The sequence below is a fragment of the Lemur catta genome, chromosome 5, assembly GCF_020740605.2.
Source record: "Lemur catta isolate mLemCat1 chromosome 5, mLemCat1.pri, whole genome shotgun sequence".
In the NCBI taxonomy this organism is placed as follows: Eukaryota; Metazoa; Chordata; class Mammalia; order Primates; family Lemuridae; genus Lemur; species Lemur catta.
In genome coordinates, this window is record NC_059132.1 from 56,331,025 (window position 1) to 56,358,794 (window position 27,770).

The 27,770-nt window shown below is 36.4% G+C and overlaps 1 protein-coding gene and 2 non-coding genes across 3 annotated transcripts in view; 2 read left to right on the plus strand and 1 right to left on the minus strand.

The window, feature by feature from the left end:
- NUP153 (nucleoporin 153) overlaps window positions 1-27,770 on the minus strand; it is a 79,737-nt gene that overhangs the window by 3,428 nt on the left and 48,539 nt on the right. Inside the window, exons 12-20 of the mRNA XM_045551846.1 lie at window positions 26,543-26,680; window positions 25,800-25,898; window positions 24,505-24,592; window positions 19,866-19,991; window positions 16,979-17,596; window positions 14,303-14,533; window positions 10,232-11,116; window positions 6,519-6,875; window positions 5,570-5,842 (exon numbers count right to left, since the gene is read on the minus strand). Of these exons, the coding sequence (XP_045407802.1) occupies window positions 5,570-5,842; window positions 6,519-6,875; window positions 10,232-11,116; window positions 14,303-14,533; window positions 16,979-17,596; window positions 19,866-19,991; window positions 24,505-24,592; window positions 25,800-25,898; window positions 26,543-26,680 (2,815 nt within the window). The remainder of the gene's footprint in view (window positions 1-5,569; window positions 5,843-6,518; window positions 6,876-10,231; window positions 11,117-14,302; window positions 14,534-16,978; window positions 17,597-19,865; window positions 19,992-24,504; window positions 24,593-25,799; window positions 25,899-26,542; window positions 26,681-27,770) is intronic.
- Window positions 547-652, plus strand: LOC123639016. Its single transcript, XR_006735586.1, has one exon. It is a non-coding gene; the product is annotated as a U6 spliceosomal RNA (small nuclear RNA).
- LOC123638973 lies at window positions 8,495-8,601 on the plus strand. Its single transcript, XR_006735543.1, has one exon. It is a non-coding gene; the product is annotated as a U6 spliceosomal RNA (small nuclear RNA).

The following is a 27,770-nucleotide window of genomic DNA, read 5'->3' on the forward strand; positions in this document are numbered from 1 at the left end:
ACTCTAGCCTGGGCAACAGAGAGAGACTCTGTCTCAAAAAAAAAAAAAAAAGAAAAGACCCACACTAAGGCATGCCCCTGATGTGTCAGAACAATGGAGTTAAAAGAAAGATTCTAACTAGATTTCAGAAAGGAGAAATAGGTCAAAAAGCAAAGATCAGGACAGACTTCACAAGCAATCCTAGAAACCAGGAAGTCTACAATGGAGAACTATCTTCAAAATTATGAAAATTATTTCTAATCTAAATCTATATTCAACCAAAATCTTATCAAACATAAGGACAGAGTAAAGATCCCTCCAGAAATGCACAGCCTCAAATTTTTCTTCCCCAAACCCTCAAGAAATCACTGAAGATGTGGCTGGCTCTATCAAAAACAAGGGAGTGATAAAGACATAACATGCAGGAAACAGAAGTTCCTGTAAGAAGCTAAAAGGAGTCTCCAAGATAATGGTAAAAAGAGTGTCCCCAAGAGCCAGTTAAACAGTAGGCCTAGAAAGCCTGGTGGGAGGAACAGGTGAAAAGATCCCATGAGAAAAGTTCGTCCAATGCCCATTTCCGCAGCACATATACCAAAATTCAAATGATATGGAGAAGATTAGCATGTCCCTGCATGAGGATGACATGCAAATTTGTGAAGCATTCTAAACTATAAAATACTGATGAAAGAAACTGAGGAGGACACAAACAAACGGAAAGAAATCCCATGCTCATGGATCAGAGGAGTCAATATTGTAAAAATGTCCACACTACCCAAAGGCAATTGTAGGGGCCAGGGAGGAAACTTACCCTTTGCCCTCTGAAGGTTCACTGAAAAAATCAACTCACAAAAGGTAGATTAATTGGAGAAAAGGCATACAAATTTATGAAATGTATATACACAGGAACCTTTGGAATGAAGACCCAATCTCCCAATGGAGTACAAAAGCTTATATACCATTTTGAGGTTACAGAGAGAATGCTGGCTCAGAGAGCATGGCCAAAAACAGGTTATGGGAGTAAATCAGGTTTTAGTGGTAAGACAGGTTATGGGCAGGAGGAGAAGACTTGGCTAGCAAAAGTGGTCTTGTTAGATGAAAACTCAGGGCTTCAACTGAGGGCTGCTCAGAGAGAATAGATGATAAACGTTTCTTTTCAGACTTTTTTAAAGATGTCAGACTCTCAGTTAATCTTTCCCAGATGTGGACAAGGGAAGGAAGGCCTGGCTGCATCAGTGCAGATTCTCTACAGAGCAAATTCCCCCACAAAAGGCAGCTTTGCAGGGCCACCTGTTTGCTAGCCCTTTGGCCATCATCTCAAAATATGTCAAAGAAATATATTCTGGGGTAAAAATACTTTGATTTCCTTCACAATCTACATACTCAATGCAATCCCTTTCAAAATACCAATGACGTTCTTCACAGAAACAGAAGAAACAATCCTAAAATTCATTGAGGACACAAAAGAGCCCAAATAGCCAAAGCAATCCTGAGCAAAAAGAACAAAGCTGAAGGCATCACATTATCTGACTTCAAAATGGCACTGGCATAAAAACAGACACACAGACCAATAGAATAAAATAAAGAACCCAGAAATAAATCCACATATTTACAACCAATTGATTTTCAACAAAGTGCCAAGAACATACACTGGGGAAAGGACATCTTCAATAAATGGTGCTGGGGAAATTTGATACTCATATGCTGAAGAATGAAACTAGATCTGTACATCTCGCCATATATAAAAATCAACTCAAAATGGATTGGAGACTTAAACATGAGACATGAGGCTATAAAACTAGAAGAAAATATAGGAGAAACACTCCAGGACACTGGTCTAGGGGCAAAGATTTTGTGGCTAAGACCTCAAAAACACAGGCAATGAAAACAAAAATAGACAAGTGGGACTATGTTAAACTAAAAAGCTTCTGCACAGCAAAGGAAACAATCGATGTAGTGAAGAACCTCTGTTGAACAGGAGAAAATATCTGCAAACTATTCATCCAACAAAGGACTAATATCCAGAATATACAACGAACTCAAACAACTCAACAGCAAAAACAAGATGAAAAACACCCACCACCCAAATAATGCCATTAAAAAGTGGGCAACAGAGCTAAAAAGACACTTCTCAAAAAAAGACACACAAATGGCCAATAAACACGTGAGAAAATGCTCAACACACTAATCATCAGGGAAACACATCAAAACCACAATGAGATATCATCTCACTCCGGTTAGAATGGCTATTATCAAGAGACCAAAAAAAAAAAGCTAACAAGGTAAAGGGAACTATTATACACTGTCGGTGTGGTGGCAATGCAAATTAGTACAGCCATTACGGAAAACAGTATGGACGTTTCTCAAACTAAAATCAACTACCGTATGATTTCAGCAATCCCACTACTGACTATTTAGCCAAAGGAAAGGAAAGGAAATCAATATTATCAAAGGGATACCTGCACCCCCATGCCTACTGCAGCACTACTAACAATAGCCAAAGGGAACCTGCACCCCCATGCCTACTGCAGCACTACTAACAATAGCCAAGATATAGACGCAACCTAAGTGTCCATCACTAGATAAATGGATTAAAAAATGTGGTGTAGGCCAGGCACGGTGGGTCATGCCTGTAATCCTAGCGCTCTGGGAGGCCGAGGCGGGTGGATCGCTCGAGGTCAGGAGTTCGAGACCAGCCTGAGCAAGAGCGAGACTCCATCTCTACTAAAAATAGAAAGAAATTATCTGGCCAACTAAAAATATATATAGAAAAAATTAGCCAGGCATGGTGGTGCATGCCTGTAGTCCCAGCTACTCGGGAGGCTGAGGCAGGAGGATCGTTTAAGCCCAGGAGGTTTGAGGTTGCTGTGAGCTAGGCTGACGCCACGGCACTCACTCTAGCCCGGGCAACAAAGCGAGACTCTGTCTCAAAAAAAAAAAAAATGTGGTGTATATATACACAATGGAATACCATTTGGCCATAAAAAAAAATTCACATAAAATCCTGTTGTTTTCAGCAATATAGTTTGAACTAGAGGTCACTATGTTAAGTGAAATAAGCCAAGCACAGAAAGACAAATATTGAATGTTCTCACACACATATGGGAGCTTTTTAAAAAATTTTTTTATCTCATGGAGTTAAAGAATAGAATGATGATTGCCAGAGGCTGGAAAGGGTGTGTGTACGGGTGGTGGTGGAAGGGTGAACAGAGGTTGGTTATTGGGCACCAAAATAGATAGAAGGAATAACTTCTAGTGCACAAGAGTGACTATAGTTAACAACATGTATTTCAAAATAGCTAGAAGATCTGAAATGTTCCCAACACAAAGAAATGATAAATGTTTGAGGTGATAGATATCCTAAGTACCCTGATTCGATCATTACACACTGTACTCACATAACAAAATATCACATGCACTCCATAAATATATACAAATATAATGTATCAACTGAAAATGTAAAGTTTTAATCTTTATCAAAAATGTTTTTTGATTATTACTAAAAGTATGCTTCTATTCCTAGTAAAATAAATGCTTTGTGTTTTCTGTGGGAATGAATTTCACTGGACTTTGACGTATGGCCTTTCTTGGTAGCTATGCTGCTACATCAGAGCCTACAACTTTCTAACATATTCTACCTTGTTACAGAAGAACTGAGGACCACAACTCTGAAATGCTGTTTTCCCAAGTTTTAGCAACAGTGTGACTACAATTTTTGGTGCCTTTTTAGCTTTTTCTCAATTCTTTAACTGGAAAGAACATTTCTGAAAGTTGACTTTTTTTTTTTTTAAGTTTATACAACTGATTGTTCTTTACCTTCTTTGCATAAAGTGGCACGTTTTAATCTGTGGTTGGATAAAAGTATTTTTCTTTAAGGAAAAAATCATTCAGATACTGAAAAACAGTTAATGTGTTTGAAAATTCTGAATAGAGACTTATAGAAATGATAAAACGGGAGTTAAGATTTTAACTAGTGACGGGTATAGAGAAAATGTTAACAAAGAGAAGGAATCATTGATGTCAGAGAAACAAATTCTGTGTAGGAAAGAAAGTCATAGTAAACCATATGGCTCAGCAATAACCAGTATCTGCATAATGAGAATACTGATCTAACCATACAGTGTCTCTACATTAGGAAGATAGAGGGAAATGGTACCTGTGTGAAAAAAATCTAAATGTTCTTAAATGTTTCCATTCAGTATTGGGGGGAGGGGGGCAGACAGGAATTCTGATTAAGATGGTTAATATGTATCATAAAACAGAGACATTTTGCTACCTCTATTAACTGACAAAGCACCAATATCCAGAATACATAAAGAACTCTTACAAACCCATAAGCAAAAGCCAAGCAACCAAACCAAAAACTGACCCAAAAAAGGTTAAAAAGAATTCACAAAAACAAAAGAAAGCAAGAAATAAAATAGAATCCAAATATGAGAACTCTCATACAATGGTGGTAGGATGTAAACTGGCACAATCCATAAGGAAAAGTTTTGTTACCTTCTAAAGTATAAGATATACAATCCTTTTAATTTGGCAATCCCACTCCAGGGTATATACACTAGAAAAACATGCAAATGTGCTCCAAGGTATATATATAAGAATGTGCAGAACAGCATTTCCTAATAGCTAAAATTAACTCAAACATCCATTAAAAGTAAACAGGTAAGTTGTGGTATATTCATACAATGATTTACTCTACAGCAATGACAATAAACAAGCTATATGCAATAACATGGATGAACCTTATAAACCTAACAGAGTGAAAGGGGCAAGAATCAAAAGATTGTATACAGTAAGATTCCATTTACAGAGACAAAAATCAGGGAAAATTATATTTCCTAGAAATGCATACGTCAGTAAACTTTAAATAAAACCAAGAGGTGATTACCATAAAAGACAAGACAGTGGTCATCATTAGAGTGGAAGAAAAATGAGAGGAATGCGATCAAAAGAGAGGGGCTACCAGGTGGCTGTTACAAGCATTTGCTTCAACATTATGCTGTTCATTTATGTTTTATGCCCTTTTCCACATTAGGTTATATTTCATAATTAGAAAAATATCAACTAGTACAATTTTGAGAAAATACAACATTTTAATATAGTATGATTAGTCATATTTAAAAGGTCATGGAAACTTTTGTTTGTACATGCAAGTGCAAAGGCTAGTATCATTATTAAATAGAAAGTATCATGGGACAACTCAGAGGGACTATCCAAGAAGAGAGTATTAGAACTGGGGTATAACTTCCTGAAGTTAATCCATTCATAAAAATCAGAAAATACAGTTCAAATCTAGCTTTATAGCCTCAAAATTCAGAGTTGAGGACAAATGAGAATGAGTGAATGCTACACCTAAGTCAAAGTGTAAGAAACACTTTAAAATATACTTTAATATCCTTAAAAAGTTATGATTGTGTGAAACTTGGGAATATTGTGTATAGGTAAATTAGACATATACCTCTCTAATCTGCCAAGTACAAGAGACAATAAGAAAAAAAGACATGGGCATGGTTTCAAGGTTCAAAGAAAATATTTTTAAGACACACAAAACCTAAGTACAGAGACAAACTACATCACCGTACACACTTACTGGAATTAGGAGCTGTTCCAGAGCCAAATGCAGACTGACTAGGTTGTTGGCCAAACACAGGGGGCTGGCTACTGCTTGACACTGTCCCAAAAGCAGGTGGTGCAGGCTGAGAACCAGCAGAAAATAATGCTGTTGAAGATGATATAGATCCAAAGCCTGGGGGATTAGACTGGCTGGCACCTTGACTTTGTCCAAATGTTGGGGTCTGGTTAGCACCAAATGCTGGACTGGCAGATGGTGCTGAAGGTCCAGTTCCAAATACAAAGGAGGATCCTGGAGGCCGAAGGAAATGCTTAAATCACCACAGTGGCTAAAGTGAGATTATCCTCAGGAAATTTCTGTAAGCCCACAAACAAATTTCAAGCTTCTTTTCACACTCTTACCTTGCTAACCAAATTCCATCAACGTAACTCTTAAATAATGATTAAAAATATAACTCTCTCTACCATATGAAACACACAGAATTCACATAAACAAAAACTTCAATTAACAACCACTCCCCACCTCCACAGCCAACAATTTTTGGTAAAGGGATATATCTAAGATAATCTCCACCAAAAATTTAATATGTACAGAAACTGCCTCATATTGTGTACATGTATATACTGTATACTAAAGACTGATATCTAATAAAACAACGTCCAGTGTCTGGTTACTTACAACTTAATATTTCAAAAACTTAAAAAAAATAAATATTACACTTTCTAAGATTAGAAAAATTGTTTCCAAGAGTTAAATATATTAAACGTGAACACAAAGTGTACATTATTCCACATAATGAATAATTAAAACCTCCCTGGTATATAGATGACCTAAAGGCATTCATGTAGTTTTGTGATAACCTGCTATATTATTCACTAAAAACTGACACACTTATAATTAAAGCCCATTTCATTACAACATATATATATATATTTTTTTTTCTTCCTTTTATATAAAAGAAACGTACCTGCAGAGCTAGATGTGGTTGTAGCTCCAAAACTGAAACTAGCGGTTGCAGTATTATTACTGCTGGCTCCTGGACCAAAGACAAATGGGGTGACAGCTGTACCTGTGCTGGATGTAGTTGCTGGTTTGCTATCTTGAGAAAATAGCAAAGACTGAGATGTGCTGGATTCAGCAGAGTTACCAAAGGCAGAGCTGCTCACAGGATTGCTGGCCTGTCCAAACACAAAGGCAGCCACAGGTGGATTGGAGGAAGAGGTGGAACTACCAAATATGCCACCGCCAGCAGAAGTGGCTGGTGTACTTGAACTGGAGGAATTATTGTTCAAGAAACTAAAACCTGGCTTTGCTGCACCTTGATCTGTAAGACAGAAATTAAGAAACAAATGCTTAAGAACAAATTGTCTCAAAAAGCTCTTTTTCCTACCCTACAATCAATTCACTAGAAAAAAGAATATTAACTTTTTTATATAGATTTATTCATTGAACAGACATCTGTTAATACTAAATTTTGACAAAGCCAAATATATCCATCTTTTCTTTTACAACTTACAGATTTCCTCTATTGCAGGAGGGCCTTCACCATTCAGGTTAATAAAAATAAAAATCCAAATTTATCTCTTAAATCCAAATTTAACGAGATACTGTCTGAATACCAAGTTCAGAAAGTGGAAGATAGCTATACTTTTATATATCTATATATTGATTTTACAACTTATGTTACAATATGTAGCAGAATCATAATTTCAGCATGTCTAAATGGATAGTCAATTTTCTCCAAAGCACATAGTACATTTTTTGTGACTGATCTGTAGAGTTCTACCTTTATGGTACACTAAATTCCCAAATACACGTACATTTGTTTCCTCTACTGTTATCGTCACTAGATTGTTTTAATTACTGTAACTTATAGTATAGTTTATTATTAGTAGGGCAAACCTGCCTGTGTGCCTGCCCTTCTCCCCAAAATTTCTTGCATATTTTTCCTTCCATCTGAAATGTATTTAATTAATTTATATATTTTAATTTCAGCACATTATAGGGGTACAAATGTTTAGGTTACATATATTATCTTTGCCCCACCCAAGTCAGAGCTTCAAGTGTGTCCATCCCCCAGACCGTGTGCACCATACCTATTAGGTGTGAATATACCCATACCCTGCACCCCACTCCTACCTGCCCACACCTGATGAATGTTACTACTGTATGTGCACATATGTGTTGATCAGTTAACACCAACTTGATGTTGAGTACATGTGGTGCTTGTTTTTCCATTCTTGTCACACTTCACTTAGTAGAATGGGCTCCAGCTCTACCCAGGATAATACAAGAGGTGCTAGATCACCATTGTTTTTTATGGCTGAGTAGAACCCCATGGTATACATATATCACATTTTATTAATCCACTCATGTACTGATGGGCAACCTGCGTTGTTTCCACATCTTTACAGTTGTGAATTGTGCTGCTATAAACATTCTAGTGCAGATGTCTTTTTTATGGATGTCTTTTTCCTTTGGGTACAGGCCCAGTAATAGGATTGCTGGATTAAATGGTAGTTCTACTTGTAGCTCTGTGAGGTATCTCCATATTATTTTCCACAGAGATTGTACCAGTTTGCAGTCCCGTGTGAATTTTGCAATTGCTTTAGCTTGTCAAGCTCCACAATAATTGCTCTAAGAACTTAAATTATAAGAAGGGACGGGAGATCTCTCACCCAGAAACAAGTACGCCTTTTATGTCTTTTAATTATTCAGCATGTTACAAGTTCTGTTGTTGTTATAAAATGCAAATTAAAAATGTTATTGGAACTAACCAATGGGCACACATGTGTACAGAAGAAAATAAAAGCCAATGGAAATCAAACAGAAGGGAAGGAGGGGTACAACCTACCTAACGGGTACAATGAACACTATGAACACCATTCAGGTGATGGGCACACTTATAGTCCGGACTCAAGCATTACAAAAGCTATCCATGTAGTGCTCACTTTGGCAGCACATATATTAAAATTGGAATGATATAGAGAAGATTAGCATGGCCCCTGTGCAAGAATGACACGCAAATTGGGGAAGCATCCAATATTTTAAAAAAATAAAAATTAAAAAACATTTGTGCTCCCTTAATATTTTGAAAAAAATTTTTTTTTAATTTTTAAAAAAAGAAAAAATTTAAAATGTTAGACAAACGAGATATGCCATTTTATTGCTGATTTGAAGGAAAGCTTTTGATTTTTATATGGTGATCCTAAATCCAGCCACCTAGCTGAACAGTTTTTTCCCCCACTATTCCAGTAATTTTTTGGTTCCATTACTATACACAAGCCAGGGCTGGTCACAGTGTGCTATAGGCATTAGTATGACTTACACAAAATGGAGCTCACTGGCTGGCTCACTTTCAAGTTGGCTAAGGTGAGGTTGGGTGAGAAGGTCTACCACAGTCTAGTGATTTCATGATCAAATTTGATTAGACCCTATCTCATTCTGTTCCTTTCCAAATGAGAGGTAATTTTAGTTTTGATTTTCTTTGTAGGATGTTTTTACATGTCCAAGTAAATATCTGATAGACAAAAAATGCTCATGGCTATTTGTCAAATTCCATACTTTTTCTTAGATTAATTTTGAGTGTTTCCAATTTATTATTCAGAAGTGTTCATAGGCATTCGACTTTTGATCCTTTGTATGTCTGAAATCAACTATATTTTGCCTTCAAGTTTAACAAATTTGGCTAGTAATAGAAATCTAGGTTCAAGACCATTTTCACTTGGAGGCACGGCTCTACTGTTTTTAGCATTTGTTGTTGCAAATTAGAAGTCTGATGCTAATCTGACACCTATTTGTATTCAGGGTTTTGGCTTTGGTGTCCTAAAATTTCACTGGTCTTTGTCAATGAGGGGATCATTCCATTTTTAAGACTGATGTCTTTATATCTATAAAATTTTCTTCAATCTGAGTTTTTGTTTTTGGTTAAAAAAAAAAAAGGAAAGAAAGAAAAAAAGAGAAAATTTTCTTCTGTCACTTCTTTGGTATTCCTCCATACTGTTCTCATCTTCTAAGCACTCCTATACAAAAGGAACTTGTGGATCTAGCTTGGATCAATCTCTTTGTACTTCTGCAATGTTTGGGGAAATTCCAGTTCATTAATCTGATTCTCAGCTATGTTATTCCTGCATCTCAGTACACAGAATAATTTTATTTCACCAACCATGTTTTTTAGCTTGTAAGGATGCTACTTCGTTTTTTTCTTTAGGATTTTAGCTTTCAAAATCACCTGTTTTCTCAGGGATTAATTATGTTTGTTGTCTGTGTTTCTTAAATGTCTGATCATAAGTTTGTATTTTAACTATTTGTACATAAAGTCTTCTACATAAAAATTACATTAGTTAGAAAACACTTCATGAGCTTAAGAATCCCTATTTTCTCAGGTAGTATACGCCAATCCTGATTATAAAAGCCCAAACAAAAGGGAGAAAGATATATATAATTGTGCACTATTCTAGGCTTTCCATTAGAGCTGTATTCCTCAAAATTATATCTGAAGATAACTTCATGAGAATCACAAGGGTTTACAGCAGTTAAAACTGAAAATCCTAGGCCACCTTCCCAAAGAGTTCTGTACTCTATCAGTTATGTTCTATGTTCAACTGTGTAAACATTCCTTGACTTGCTTCATTTGTTGGGATATCAAAGATATCTTATAAAAAAAACTTTAATACTTACCAGCTGTAGTATTAGTTTGAGACCCAAAAGCAAAAGTGGCCTTTGCTGGCTGTTCCGATTCCTTCTCAGATGGTTTTGCCACACTAAAACTAAACGTTGATTTTGAAGAACTCTCATCTTTGGTTTGCTCTGAATTCCCAAAGGAAAACATTGGTTGACACTTTGGCTCTTCGTTGTCAGCTTTCTTCCCAAAAACTAGAGAAGTAGAAGTGACAGGCTCTTGCTGTTTCTCTTCTGTCCTTCTCAAAACAAACATTGAGGCAGATGGCACAGAGGCAGGTTCCACATTGCCAAAAGTAAATCCTCCTTTGGTGGCAGGCATTTCTTCTTTTTTTGCTTCTGATGTCTTACATGTGAAAGGAGGCACTGAAACACTCTTGGTTTCTATGGTTCCAAAGCTGAAGCTGCTCTTGTTCTCAGAGGTCACTGTGGTGTTAGTAGCAGCAGGGGTGGTGTTAATAACACTTGTACCAAAGCTAAAGCTTGCAGATGAAGATTTAGGCAGTTCCTCTTTCTTTTCTTGCTGTCCAAGATTAGACACCCCAAATTGAAATGGAGTTAAAGAAACTGGGCTGCTTAAACCAGAAGAAAGTCCAAACTTAAAATTATTATCATTCTTACTGTCTTTTTTAACTTCTTCAGGTTTAGAATCAGATGAAACTCCAAATTTAAAATCTCCTACTGGTTTAGAAAATTTAAAGCCTTCACTCATGGTGCTTACAGATCCAGAATCTGATGACATACCTATTTTTAATCCTCCCTGATCTCCAAATTTAAAGTTTCCAGTGTTTGTTAAAGTCTGAGAAGGTCCAGAAGAGGATGATGGGATACCAAATTTGAAGGATGAAGCTGGTGGGTTTGAAAATGAGGAAGATGTGCCAAAGCCTGCAAAAATATGACACCACATAGACACTGAATTAATATACTCATCCTCTCAAATAAAATGTAAACCTTGAAAGCCAAAGTGACATAGGAATAACTTTGAAAAGGCCTACTTTGGAGAGTATTACCAGTGGCAGTAAACATGAACCATGTTGACCAACATACAATATGAGAATTACCACTATACCAACATGCCACTTTTCATTTATTGACAGGCAGAGATCAAAAAAGTCTCATAAAGTTTGTACTGGCCGGTGGATTGTTTTGAGCTCAGGAGTTCGAGATCAACCTGAGCAAGAGCGAGACCTTGTCTCTACTAAAAACAGAAAGAAAATACATGAACAACTAAAAATATATATAGAAAAAATTAGCCGGGCATGCAAGCACATGCCTGTAGTCTCAGCTACTCGGGAGACTGAGGCAGGAGGATTGCTTGAGCCCAGGAGTTTGAGGTTGCTGTGAGCTAGGCTGACGCCACGGCACTCTAGCCTGGGCAACAGAGTGAGACACTGTCTCAAAAAAAAAGTTTGTACTGGCGATGAAACTGGAAATAATAGGCATTATACATTGCAGGTGGACATGTAAATTAGCACAAAACTTGTAGGAGGGCAATTTGTTAATTTTTACCAAAAATTACAAACACATATGCCCTCTGACTCAGCAATTCTACAGCTGGGACTTTGTTTTAAAGATAAACTTAGAGGCCTGCAAAATGCCATATACAATTCAGGCAACTGTAAACGACAAAGAAGAACAAAGATATCGCCAAGATAATACATGATAAAATCAAGAGGGCAGAAAGGGAGTGTAGCATACAATCTTTTCTAATAGGGCAAAAGGAAATAAGAATACATAGAATAAAGAGTGTTTTATTAGGATGGGCATAAAAAAACTGAAAGATTTACAAGAGGCTGGGTGTGGTGGTTCATGCCTGTCATCCCAGCAGTTTGGGAGGCCAAGGCGAGAGGGTCACTTGAGGCCAGGAGTTTGAGACTAGCCTGGGCAATGTAGTGAAACCTCATCCCTACAAAGAATTAAAAAAATTAGCCGGATGTGGTGGCATGCGCCTATAGTCCTAGCTACTTGGAGGCTGAGGCAAGAGATCACTTGAGCCCCAGGAGTTCGAGGCTCCAGTGAGCTAAGATCATGCCCCTGCACTCCAGCCTGGGCAACAAAGCAAGATTATGTTTCAAAAAACAAGAACACCAAAAGATTTACAATGAATTAGCCATAGCTATTATGTTTGGAGGGGGGAAGCTGGAATACAGAAAAGAGACAGACTTTTCACTGTGAATCTTGTTCTTGATTTTTAAATCTTGTAAATAAATGTACTATTAACTCAAGCATTTAAAAATAATTTAGCATCAAAAAATAAGAATTACATGAGTTGAAGCAAAATTTATAAAATTAAACAGTATTATACTGACAATATCAAACTCTTGGTTTCATGTTTCTGTGCAGCTGAAGAAACTAGTAAAATGAAGTGCTTACTGATCAGCTCAAAACAAGAATCATTTAAAGGTGGTAAGATACTTATGCATTAATCTACTTACCCATAAGTAAATAGACAAATGATACCCAAGATTTACAAGCCCATCCTCAGATTTCCCCCTTAAATGATTACCCACTCCACGTTCTTTCCCTGAGAGGCTTAGTTGAAAAATTACATCGCAATCTCAGAAAGATGTGGCTATCCATATGGTCTAAAATACATTAAATGATATTAGACAGAAAGCTAAAATTAAAGGTGCCAAAGACAAGAATTAACAAGTTATCACCTCTGCCTCAAAGGGATCTACTGGACAGAGAACAGTATTAGAAAGGGACCATGAATTAACAGCTACAGAACGAGATAAAATGGACTGGAAAGCAGTACCTTCTAAAACACATGAATGCAATGTTTTTCAAACTGCCAGTTGTATCCCATTTGTCACTCAATTAATTTAGCGGGCTGCAGCAACCAGTTATTTTTCTTTTAAAATGAAATAAAATAGAAAATACCAGGGTACCTCACACACATCACAGCTAAGTATTAGTTTGTAAAACTTTTATTTCAATCATACAGATGAGTACACTGTGCGTGTGATGGTTCACAAAATAAAAGGCTTATTTCTGATTTTTGGTTTGCAGTCAAAAAAGTCTGAAAGCTACTAGAGTCCAAGGCAAATTACAAAGTAGATAAAGCTTGGTATTCTTTTATAATCCCCACACATTTCTACCTTGTAGGCTCACTTTCTTACAGATTAAAATCTTTCTCACCTCTCCCTGACAGGTCCTTCAGATCTAAAATCTCTTCTCCTTCCCAGCTTTTACCAAAATTTTGACTGAAATGTGTAAGTGATTAAAATGATTCATACAGGGCCGGGCGTAGTGGCTCACGCCTGTAATCCTAGCACTCTGGAAGGCCGAGGCGGGTGGATTGTTTGAGCTCAGGAGTTCGAGACCAGCCTGAGCAAGAGCGAGACCCCGTCTCTACTAAAAAAATAGAAAGAAATTATCTAGACAACTAAAATATATATACAGAAAAAAATCAGCCGGAAATGGTGGCGCATGCCTGTAGTCCCAGCTACTCGGGAAGCTGAGGCAGAAGGATCGCCTGAGCCCAGGAGTTTGAGGTTGCTGTGAGCTAGGCTGACGCCACGGCATTCTAGCCTGGGCAACAGAGCAAGACTCTGTCTCAAAAAATAATAATAATGATAATAATTCATACAGGGATATAAAAATTTGAAAAATTTGGCCTCCAGATAGTTCAGCATTAATTACTTTGAGAAGTTCTTCCTGGATATTTACATACTAAAATATTAAAAGAGTTCTTTTTCTGAGACGTATTCTGAGAAACCAAAGTTCAAGCCAGGATTAATTATAATAGGTTTCAGAGGTATAAATTCCCAGTCAAATAAGAGTCAGTAAATTCATATAGGGTGTTAACAGTTTAAAACAAAAAACCAAAAACTTTGAGACTCAATAACACAAGAAATTTCTTTACTCAGCTGTAGAAAAGATATCTCACTGTTGACAACTAATTCAAGTTTACAACAATGCAGAAATAGATATAACTAAAAGATCTCAGGACAGTATTTCATTTTATATGAATTTTCAATAGAAAATGAATAACTTAAACATTAAAGCTGTTTGCAAGTACTTCATTTTAAAATGGCCTTACAAAGAGGCCCTTTACCATTGCCTTACCTTTAAACTCAGATTTTGTGCCTGGCTTTGCACTTTCACATGCTGCACATTTGGTGGAGTCTGGTTTATTCTGCACTAGGCACACTCCACAGTCCCAGCTTCCCTCAAGTTTCTTGAACTTGTCCAATCCTAAACAGCCTCCAGAAGACAGAGAGACAGGTACAGTGCTGCTACTTGAAGTAGGTACTGAAGTTCCTAGAAAACTGCCACTTAAAGTAGGTACTGAACTTCCTAAAAAACAATGGGGAAACACATGAAAATTTTAATTTACATGCCAGGATTTTAATGACACCACAAAGTTTAAATGCTCAATTTCTAGTAACATTTCCTATTAAGACAAAATGCCAAAAATATGAACAGTAGATTGTTAAAAACAGGACAAACCTCTCAGATTTCTTTTAATCTTATAAATGAGCAGCTCACACTAACCTTGCTCAGAGGTGAGCTCCCCTTAACCCCAAGTTTGAAATTCTAGGTTTTTTTTATAAATCATACTCACAAATTAGGAGCTAAAAGACTAAACTGTCCTCAACAATCTTTGTCAAATTTCTTCAAACAGCCCAACATTCTAAGACATAAGATGTAAAATTGTAGGCAATATCTTAACATATGAAATACATAGCCATGGACCACATTAATTTCAAGATTTCAAAGCCTAGGTCTCTCTGCCTTTGAAACAATCATCTTTGCACAGAAGGAAGTGTTCTATCATTTACTTTGCAATTCAACTTGACACCTACTATGCTCACGCTTCTTTTATATGCTAGCCATTTAGCAGGCATTTATTATTAAGCACCATAACATACTTGGCTTCTGGAGACACTAAAGATGAACAAAATGTTGCTTATCTTCTAAGGTGCTCATGGTGTAAAAGGGGATAAAAAAAACAAAAGCATAGAAGCACCATCACCAAGTGATAAATGATCTAAAACAAATGTGCGAAGAAGGAAGAAATGACTAAAAGGCGGAAGGATACACAGAGGTGACAAATCTTTAAGCAGAATTGGCATGTTTGTGGGAGAAGTTGCATGGGGATAGTGTTGCAAGGGGAACCATTCATTCTGGTATTCCTACTTCTCTGAATGGTCTCCAACTATTGTCACTTTGCCCATAGTTAACCTGAACAATCGCTGCATTTTATAGGTATGTTCTCTTCTATCTTACCAATAAAATTGCTCCCTGGGGTTCAATCTTTGGTCCATTGCCCTTCTCACAAGCTCATCTACTCTGATAGTTTTAAACACCAACAAAACATTTCCTAATCTGATCTGCAACCCACATTCTGAGCTTCATCACTATAGTCTCTTAGTTGATGACTCCACTGTCCACTTGGTTATTACCTTAGCTGGATGGTTCCTGCTCCCTTATATGTTTCTCAAATTTATTCCAATCTTGTTCTGATTCTTCCATTACTATTCTAGTTTAAGCCCTCCTTCATCTCTTACATGAATAATAGCCTTCTTATTGAGACCACTGACTGGTCTTATTCCTTTGAAATCCATCCTCCTCAGAGGCAACCAGTGCCATGTAGTTTTGTTGTAGTTCTCGGGCTGTTCCTTTAAAAGATTAACTGTTCAAAGGTTTTATTTCTGCCACTCCCTTTAAGCTAGTGACTTCTGTTTTAGGCCATCTTTTCTATTCACTCAACTCACTCACCTCTACTCCCAAGACTTCAAATATCAAAACTATGAACTAATGATTGGTATCTCTAGCCCAGAGGGTCCGTATCAGTATATCCAAAGACCTCACATAGTTATCTGAATGTCAACTTCAGCAGCTTGAAATCAACTGCTTTTACATTATTCCCCATCCCCCATTCCCTATTTAATTCCATTAGTACATATCACCAGTATCTATCACCTATATATATTATTGCTATAACTTTCTAACTAGTCCTCTGGTCTCCAAATTTTGTTGCCTTCAAATCTGTTCATCATTTAAAGAATACAGTTCTTTAATACACAGATGAGCTTCCTTTGTTCATGTGTAACAAATTACTTCCCAACTCAAAGTTTTATTTCTCTTCCACCAACTCAAAATTAATTTTGGTTTCCTACATACATCAAGGGCCTTTGTTTTTTACGTAGAACACAGAAAAAGAAAAAATTCAAACCTAACTCCATTTTTCTGGCTAAGTTACAATTTTTTCATTAATGACTCAGTAATTTACTATCATTGCAACATCTCTGGCAGACAACAAAAGGTACTGTCATTAATATTCAGCTACAGCTTTTCATTAAGGACTACTGTCTAATCCTTAAAGAAGCCATCCCTGGTAATAACCACTAGCTATCCTCATTTCTACTTAGAGAGGAGACAAAGATTGTATTCTCTACAAATGTTTGAGAAACATTGCCCCACTTTAAGATCTTTCTACATCTTTATTAGCCAACTTTGAAAATGATCATGAAGAAGTTTCTGAGAAAACCGCACAGAAAGGTCAGCACATATACTGGACTGGTTAACACACAACCCATCCAAATTGAACATGGGGATCTAGCCCCAAGCAAGTCATTTTAACCACAAGATAGTTTAGAAAAATTAATGTGTATGAGGAAATGCTCATCCTGAAACATTTAAAATACTGCAGGTGTTCTGAACTGTTTTGCAAAGAATAAATTACAATGTTGTACTACAGTACTTAGCAAAATTATTCCATAAAGCCAATAAACATACCTGGTTTCTCAGACATACAGGACACACATTTATTGTCTTCTGCATTATTAAAAACACAGCATACTGGACACTCCCAAGAGCCCATGGGCCTTTTGAATTTATCTCCAAATCCTAAGGTATTGGCGGTCACAGTGCAGCTGGAGGATGAAGCAGTCACAGTCTCAGCACTTTCTGAAACCACTGTCATTGCAAGGACTCGCTTCACACCAGTTCCAGGTTTCGGTGTTTCACAGGCTACACATTTTATCACTTCAGGTTTATTTTGCACTAAACAGGTATCACAATCCCAAATTCCTACTGCTGGTTTAAATTTGTCTCCAAAGCTTGTCCCTGATGTAGAAAGAGTTGCTTTGCCACTTTTACTTGGTATCCCAACTCCGGTCTGTTTAGCAGTATCTCTTGGTGGCAATTTTGCTGCCTGACAGGCTATGCACTTGTTGTCTGTAACTTTGTTCTGGAGTAGACATGTATCGCACTGCCATGATGATCCAGCTTTTAAACTTTCTCCAAACCCAATTCCACTAGAAGAAAAGCTACTTATTGCTGGTCTCGTATAAACTACTGGGCTTGTCGTGGTAGGCTGAGCAGCAAGAGAATCTACCTTCGGTGATGTGAAACCTGTAACAGGAACGGGAGAGTGCAACAACAACAACAACAAAAAATTAGAGAAGCTTTCTAAATCAAAGCATTAACTGGAATATTATTACTGGGAGAAGACATATTTACCTTATTGCACAGTTACTACAATCCAAGATGGACAACCTTAAGAGTTGTTATTCACCTAAGCAACCACATTTATTAATCACATAATTAATAAGTGACACTTAGACCAGTTAAAATTCTACAAAGGATATTTTTATTTACAGGATAGCATCTTCTCCTTCTAGGAATTTCTAGTTTGACGCTTTCATTTGTACTAATTTACTGATACATACTATTGTCATCCACATTTTGCCATGTTCTGCCTTCCTGCAAATACAGTATACTCATAGCTTTCCTTCCTCATCTGTCTCTTCTTTCAGTGTTCCCTTGGCTATGCCAAATGACTTCAGTTGAATTTTGTTCAGTCATAATCCACTGTTGTGGTATCTGCTACCTTTAATAAAACCAGATGAGTTATGCAGGCATAATTATTTGACAAATGTCCCTCCAAAGTACAACTGGGTGGCAAGGATTAGTTTTAATTATACTAAACTCATATAGGCTTTAAAATGGTAATGGTTCAATGACAAATCCCAACAAAAATGTGCCAAATCCTCTGGTAAGGCCTACAAATATAAAAATGATTAAGACCTAATCTATCCTCATGGACCAAGAGCTCGTGCAACTCAAATACATGCTTACACAAAATTACTGAACAGTTATTCAAACAAAACTGCCTCAGATATCTCTTCAATATAATCTCAGAGAGTCTTTCAAATTCCAAGTATACCATTTTGGTAAACACTGAAGGTGTTTAATTTAGACAAGGTGTTCACACAAAACCATGGCATGGGGCTGGGGGCCAGAGGTCTTTGTGCTACCCAAACTGTTGTCATTGAATTGTTCACTTAAGCTACACTTTATTCATGGGAATGACTTTCTAATCCTTTGCTTAGAACCAGTTAACTTTTATTTTACAAACACTGACACCATCAGTGATCTGTTTCTCCAGCCTTTACCACCAAAGGAAAAGAAAATTAGAAAGGAAGAAAATATAGAGGGTTGTTGTAGGTTTCCTAGTGGTACCAATAAGTAATCCAGCCTAAAGCTACTTTAGAAAGGGCAAAATGATCCCAAATACTTCAGTTATTCCCAGTGGTCAACAATATACTATTTTGCTAATGATTAATTTAAATCACTAAGGTTGGCAAAATTTTAACAGTAACCATCTCAAGGCACCACAGATCTCCTTCCAACTTTTCATATTTTCCTAATTTTGCTCAAATGACGATTCCCCATAAATTTTTCCTATTTAAAAAGCCAAAAAAGGACAAGGGCAAGTTAGTATCATGAGTGCAAAATGTAACCCTAAATATATAAGATAAACTGTACACACTTGATGCTTGCTAACTACCTGGTTAATTCTAGTACACGATTCCGGAGTTCTGCCATAACTGCACAAAACTGTCCAAAATACTGGATTCCTGTAGGTAGTAAACTCATCTATAAAATCAGAGATCTGGGCCAGAAAAACCCAATCCTTCTCATTTCTGTTGTAAAAGCCAACCTTATTTTGAAAAACCTATCCCATTTAAATGAACACATCTGCTGAGTAAGTTTAAATTCTTTCTGAGCTATTAGATTATCTTATAAATGGTTTTATTTTCTTACACTACACAGCAAATGAAGTTGTGAACACTCTTTGATTTCAAACCAAAAATTTAATCCTATTTGAGAGCTTCTATTTATCCTCTTCAAATGGTTACCTAATAGCTTGCAAATCTTTCGTTTCAAGTGAGTACTGTCCTATATATATAGGTTACAACTCAGCAAATGCTTTCCACCTGGCCTTGTTCCATATATACCAAACTGGGCAATACTTTGAGATGAAAAGGAGTTCAGAGCTCTCAGAGAAAGACATGCCTAGATAGTCTTGATTTAATCTTGATACCATATTGTCCCATCTCTATTGACAGGCAATTCATTTTCTCCTTCTATACTTGCCTCTTAGAGATTTCATTTTATTACAGAGTCCTTAAATTCCAAAGAAATAAGTAAGGTTTTCCAAGATATTTCCCACAAAAGGATTACACCTGACTACATCTATGTTCAAAAGTCGATCTCCGATCAAACTAGTCATAATTTTTTAAAGCCTAAAGTATAACACAAATGACATTAAAATGAGATCATGAGTTTGTATTAAATAATTAAGATTTTTTATTCTCAAAAGTAGCTGTTTTCTTACCAGGGCTTTTCAGAACATCTAGAACACTTCCTTCTTTCAGGGTTTTTGCAGGTCTAAAAGGGTCCACATAATTTTCATCTGATGTCTTCTTACAGCTTGTACTATTCACTGTAGTGATATCTTGAGCTGTAATTTTTTTAATTGTAAAAGATATTATGCCGAGAAAAAGCACTGGACTCTAAATTAAATGCATTAAAAAAATATTTCAAAGTCAACTCTTTTCCCATACTATACCACCCCACCCACATATACACAAAAAGGCAAAAAATACAAACTATAACTGCCACCCAGTGAATTTACTAATTATCAAGAAAATCAAACTGAAACACTGGAGAAAATATGGCAACTGAGGCAAACCCATCCACTGCATGAAATATGTATTTGATTACACAAAAATTTATAATACTGATCAAGAAAACCTTAAAAGTAATTTTCAACTGAGCAGTTATTTCATTTCTAGAAATTCATACTAACTGAACATGTCTCCAGTTATTATATTGAGACCCATATTACAACATGCTCTATAAGGGTCTGGTTATACAAATTATAGAATAGTGACATCATGAAATGCCTACAAAGCCAAAGAAGTCATTCTTAAAAGCAGTCATAGGTAAAAGCAGGTTGGAAAGTTCAGAAGATTTAGAATGTTTACATCTAAAGATTAATAATGGCTGCTAGTGGCTAGGTGAGTGATTTTTATCGTTTTTACATTTTATGCTTTCCAAACTTATATCCTTATATTTAAAAGAAGAGATCTCAATTTTGAGTGTGATAATGGCTTTATGGTTATATGTTTAAGGAGAGGTCTGATGAAATAACATGTTTGGGATTGTTTCAAAACAACCTTATGTGTGTGTTTCTATGTAGGGGAGTGGGGAGGGAAGAAACAAAGGAGACAAGAAGAAATAAGTTGGTAATAAAATAGTGAATGTTGTAGCTGGTAAAGAGTATATGGAATTCAGTCTACTAGTCTCCTTTTAAGAATGCTTGAAGATAAGTAACCAGGTTTTTCTTTTAAAATGTTTGCCAATTTAAAAAATAGTGGGTAAAGTAGTTTCAAAAAATCTACTTATCTCTACCTCACACTACAAACAAAAATTACTTCAAAATGAATCAATGACCTCAATAATAACAAAAACCATAAAACTCTTAGAAGAAAACCTAGGGGGTATAGCTTCATGATCATGGATTTGGCAATGTATTCTTACATATGACACCAAAAGAACAAGCAGCATAAGAAAAAACTGGACTTCATCAAAATTAAAAACCTTTGTACATCTAAGGACATTATCAAGAAAGGGAAAAGAAAGTCTACACAAAATGGGAGGAAATATGTGCAAATCATTTATCTGATAAGGGTCTAGTATCCAGACCACATATATAAAGAACTCTTACCACTCAGTAACAAAAAGACAAACCGATTTAATGGGCAAAGTACTTCAATATACATTTCTCTCTAAGAAGATACATAAACAGTGAACAAGCACATGAAAAAATGTTCAACATCATTTGTGTTAGGAAAATGCAAGTCAAAAACACAATAAAGTATTACTTTACACCCACTAGAATGGCCATAGGTGGGGAGTGGAAGGGAAAAAAAAATAGAATGGCTATAATCCAAAAAAAGGGAAAAAATAAGTGTCGGTGACGTTGTGGGTAAAACTGGAACACCTGTACACTGCTAGTGAGAACGTGAAACATTGCAACTACTTTGAAAAAGTTGAGTGATTCCTCAAAAAGTTAAAACAGAGAACTACCACTTGACCCATCAATTCCCTTCCAAGATATATGTCCCAAAGCATTGAAACCAGTACTCAAATAGATATACATGTATATGTTCAAAGCCACCCATTCACAATAGTCAAAAGGCGGAAATAGCCCAAATGTCTATCAATGAATGAATTATTGTATATTTATACAATGAAATATTATTTAGCCATAAAAGGAATGAAGTATTGATACATACTCTCAAAGTGGAAGGACTCTGAAACCATTATAAGTGAAAACAACCCAGACATAGAAAGTCACATTGTATCATTCCACTTATATGAAATATCCAGAATAAGTCAATCCATAGAGACAGAACACAAGTTGCCAGTAGCTAGGGGAAAGGTAGAATGGGGAGCAACTTAATGGACAGGGGGTTTCCTTTTGCAGGGTGATAAAAATGTTTTGAAACTAGATAAAAGCAGTGGTTACACAACACTGTGAATGTACTAAAAGCCACTGAATCACTCCCTTTAAAATGGCCGTGTCATGTCAACTTCATCTCAATAACAAAAATATCATCTCTGCCCAAAATACACCCATAATACCTAAAACTGTGTCAAAACAAAGAAAATTCACACTTTGATCACTTTATCATATTCTATCTTCCTTTATAATCAAAAATTGAATTGCTTTTAGTAATTTAAGGTAAATTTTGGCCATGGTGTGGTGGCTCACATCTGTAATCCTAGCACTCTAAGAGGCCAAGGTGGGAGAAGCACTTGAGCTCAGGAGTTCGAGACCAACCTGAGCAAGAGCAAGACCCCGTTCTCTACAAAAATAGAAAAATTAGCCGGGTGTGGTGACACACACCTGTACTCCCAGCTACTCAGGAGGCTGAGGCAGGAGGATCGCTGGAGCCCAGGAGTTTGAGGTTGCTGTGAGCTAGGCTGATACCACAGCACTCTAGTCCAGGCAACAACAACCACCAAAAAAAGGTAAATTTTTAGGACTCCTTGAAGTATACACAAAGAAATGGAAAAAGAAAATAATGGAAAAACTAGTTCCTGTCACAAAGTCACAATTAATCATGACTTTTACATTTTTGATTAGCTTTTTTAAATGATGTAAGTGGTGAGAACCAGAGGCATCAAAATGAGAATAACTCTATATATGTTGCTCATAATCAACTCCTTAAAAATCTGGTTAATTTCCTGAGATGAAATGATACAAAGCTGTTATAACAAATTGTTACTCATTCTGTTACCACTAGAGTAAAGCACTAGTTAAAAAGTAGGAAGGATTTTAATGCCTTTCCTCATAACAAGTCATGAAACTGGTAATCTGAAGAGGCTTATTCCTCTTGAACCCATAACATTAAAGAAAAAACTTTTTTGGTACGAAGTATACCTGCAAAATCCTAGCCCTCTGGGAGGCCGAGGCAGGAGGATCACTCAAGGTCAGGAGTTCAAGCCCAGCCTGAGCAAGAGCGAAACCCCTTCTTTACTAAAAATAGAAAGAAATCAGCTAGACAACTAAGAATATATAGAAAAAATTAGCCGGGCATGGTGGCACATGGCTGTAGTCCCAGCTACTCAGGAGGCTGAGGCAGGAGGATCACTGGAGCCCAAGAGTTTGAGGATGCTGTGAGCTAGGCTGACGCCACACAGCCTGGGCAACAAAGCAAGACACTGTCTCAAAAAAAAAAAAAAGATACAAGCAGTGTACCTGAAATTGCTTGTTACTTTCTGTTACACGAGGCTATTTTACCCAATAAAAAAACAGGATTGCAAACATACTGGTCAAATTCTTACTATCTTCCAGATTATCCAAAGCCAAAACACCTCTCTAGCTTCTATGTCTGACTCTTTGTGGTTTTTTTTTTAATCTATCTTTTGAGGGAGGATCCAAAACTCAGCAGATACTTGAAGAAACACTTTTGGATAGAGCAATAGCTCCCAACCATGTCTCTGCCTATAACACTCCACTCCCACCCACCACACTCAACATACCACTGTCACTATGCTCACACCCATTTCACTCCCATATAAAAAATCACACAATGTCTCCCTACTATAGTCAAGATGCAATTCATTGGCATGGCACTCAATAATTTTTAGAATTTAAAGCTATCTCTCTAACTTCAAGACAAATTATTTGGGCCGGGCACGGTGGCTCATGCCTGTAATCCTAGCACTCTGGGAGGCCGAGGCGGGTGGATTGCTCGAGGTCAGGAGTTCAAGACCAGTCTGAGCAAGAGCGAGACCCCGTCTCTACTAAAAATAGAAAGAAATTATCTGGCCAACTAAAATATATATAGAAAAAATTAGCCGGGCATGGTGGCGCATGCCTGTCGTCCCAGCTACTTGGGAGGCTGAGGCAGTAGGATCGCTTAAGCCCAGGAGTTTGAGGTTGCTGTGAGCTAGGCTGACGCCATGGCACTCACTCTAGCTCGGGCAACAAAGCGAGACTCTGTCTCCAAAAAAAAAAAAAAAAACAAGACAAATTATTTGGAATTCTCAAGTCTGTCGTGCTTTTTTTCTTGTTCCTATACCCTTGCACTTGATAATCCACTACAATTATAATACAGACAATCTTTAAATTTCTTAAAATGAGACTTCATTTATAACAAACTTGTCACCTTATTTTGACTAAACCAAGAGAACAGACAGATAAACTACGATAGATAGATATCCCTCTCAAAACCAAATTTTAACACTTACATAAGGAGCTAGTACCACCGAAGATAACTTATAAAAAATATTGTATAAATATTAAGCTTAAGGTTGATGGTAGCTCCTGCTTGCCTTTCAGGCTAATTTCATTCAAATGAAGGCATTTGTAAGAATTACCAAACGTGACAGAGACTCTGAAATACTAACCTAACGTATGCAACTTTTTACATAAAAATGTGTGAGAACTTTTCACTTACCTGAACTACTTATCATTGGTTCTAAAGTACTACTGGAGCCAGAAAGTTCTGCTGTTTTAGCAACAGGCACACTAAAAGTAAATCCAATCTGTAAAGAGAAAAGGTATACTTTAAGTGTCAATTTGGTTTTAAACAAATATCAAATACGGAGCTTATTTTTATTCCAAGTCAAAATATGTACTAAATTTCACCTATTTTAAGATATTTAGTTTATATTTTACAATCTCTGAAATTGAGATTCTTCTTATATTGAATGTTACTGTCATAGTTTAAGCGAAAACATTTTTAATTTCTTAGGCATTTTTTTCTTTCAAATCAGTACATAAAATGGGGTGTTCCTAATGCCTAGTTCTGGGCTTCTGAATGTCATTTTTTAATAAAAAGTACAAGACTGTGGGGGCAACTGATGGATTTCAGACATGTGGCAGGGAAATTATATCTGATCTACAACATTTAGTTGTGCCAGAAAGTAAGGGTATAGTTAAAAACAGAAGGTGGTGTGTCAAAATGATAAATATGCCAAATGTGGAGCAACTTGAACATTAAACTTATATATTATTCTTACCCAAAATATTACTTCATTTTTTTTTCTTTTTCTTTCTTTTTTTTTTTTTGATGCAGTGGCATCATCATAGCTCAGTGGACTTTCGAACTCCTAGGCTCAAGTGATCTTGCCTCAGCCTCCCAAAGTGCTAGGATTATAGGTGTGAGCCACCATACCCAGCGCAAAATGTTTAATTCTTGATCATGAAGAAACAAATACATATTGTGGGACATAAAAACAGCCCAGAACTTTTCCAGATTAAAGACAAATCAAAAGGCATGTTTTAACGAAATGCAATATAATTTAGTTTGATTATGTCCTTGTCTTTAACTGGATCTAGGACCACCAGAAAGAAAACAGCAATTAAAGGACAGTCTGGGGATGAAAGGGAAATCTGAATATGGATTATGTTGTTGTTATTACATAATGTTTAATTTCTTGGGTATGATAACTGTACTGCAGAGATGCAAAGGAATGTCCTTTTCCTTAGGGGATATACAGACAAGCATTAAGGAAATCAAGATGCCTGCATTTTAACTTTCAAATGGTATGGGAGAAAATACATCTGCATATATGTATATACATGTAGTGAAGAATATACAATTTTCAGAAGTTTTCTAAACACTGAATATTTTTTAAGTTGGAAGAAAAAGAATAATGTTTCTTAACACCAGTGCCATCTTAGATTTGATAAAAACACAGCATGGCTTTGAAATTAATAAATAAGAACTATTCTTTGCTTACTACTTACAGATGATGGAGGTAGTACATCTGCCTCAGTAGATTTTACAATTGGAGATGAAAATCTAAACATGGGACTGCCAGTGCTACTTGGAGAGGTCATCTGTACCTGTTTTTCCAAATTATTAAGAAATGACACAAAAAGAGCTACTTAGAAAAAAAAAACTGGCAATACAATATACCTTAAGCAAATTAATTATCCCAAAGAAGCTAAAAATATTTTTTCCTTTCAGATTTAAAAATAACTTTAACTTCTGAAAAACAGTGAACTATAAGTGCTATAAAATCCAGCTTCCTTTTACAAAAAGAGCATACACAATCTTGGAGGTGGATATTTGCCTACAGGAGAAACATACCATCTATAAGAATATATTCAGAAAAAGTGCAAGCCAAGAAGAAATCATAAAAATTTCAGGAGCAGATTAAAGATGTTAAGTCTACTTTAGAAGTAAAAACATAAGTCCTTTCTTGCCCAAAAAGTATCTTTTTGGAAACACTGTTCGGAAACAAATTTACAATAATCTCATTCTCTAATGCATTGCATAAGAGTTGAAGAACACTCCCTTATAAAGTATCCAAGATACTTGTACATTCTTTTCAAAAAGCAAAACACCACTCCCATTTCTCTCTGCTTGCTACGAGCTATTAATTTCCATAATGAAAATTAATCACTGCTCAGAGTATAGTATTAGATTTTTAAAAATAAGGAAGAATGAACAAAATTCACCTCTATTTATACAATGTTTTTTTTACCTTGTTTGTTAATGATTGAGACAGACTGATGGGTGATGGAGAGGAAGTTGTGATCACAGGGGAACTAAAATTGAAGGTAGGCAGTGAAGAACTGGTGATCGGTAGAGATATTTTCGGTAATACGGGTACTTCCATTTCCTAAAACATATATTTTATAATGATATATTTCATCATTCATGTCATTCTTTTATCTCTACTTACTTTCATGTAGAATCAAAGTCATAGGTAAATTTAGAATAGGAAGAAGGTGGCACCATGTAGCATTAACATTGTGGACTCTTGAATCAGGAAAACTAAATAAGATTTGAATCACAGCTGTGCCACTAGCCACGTAACTTTAAGAACCTAACTTCCCTCAGCACCAATTCGTAAAAATGAAAAAAAAAAAAAAAAATAGTAATCCTTACTCTATACCATAGTTGTAGTATTAATATGAAACAAAGTTATATACAATAGGGACCCCTTATCCACAGTTCCAATTTCCACAGTTTCAGTTACCTGCAGTAATCAATCATGATACAAAAATATTACATACAATAAGATACTGGGGTAGGGAGGGAGGGAATTGGGGAGGAAGAGACTACATTTACATAACTTACATTAGAGTATATTGTTATAGTTGTTCTATTTTATTATTGTTGTTAATCTCTTACTGTGCCTATCTTATAAATTAAACTTTATCATATGTATGTATGTAAAAACATCATAGATATAGGGCTCGGTACTATCCAGGGTTTCAGACAATCCCTAGGGGTCTTGAAACACATCCCCAAGGATAAGGAGAAACTACTATATGGTCTCGGTATGTAAAACAAGCATTTAACAACTGCCAGTACTGAGAAGTCTGGGGAACCACCCTGGTTTTTAACCCAACAGAGCAAAGAGCACCCCAAGTCTCCAATGGCCCAGATTAAATGCGAACAAAAAGAGTTCCACTTCTGCTAATGGTAGAGTAGCTTATATCTAACAAATACTCTAACAGATATTATAAATCCTGGAAAAAATTTAAGAAACAACCATCTGAGAACACTGGAGAGCAATCAAAATCAAGAAGAAACTGGATAGGAGAGGACACATTGAAGATGGGAAGGGCACTGGGTGAGCCTCCTGTTCTCTTCATGAGTTGGTGCCACTGAAAACTGCAAACCTGTTGAAGAATCAGCTAGAAAGTTACGGGAGATACAGGAATGAAGAATCACAGAAGGGGAGCCCCAAAGTCTGCATATAA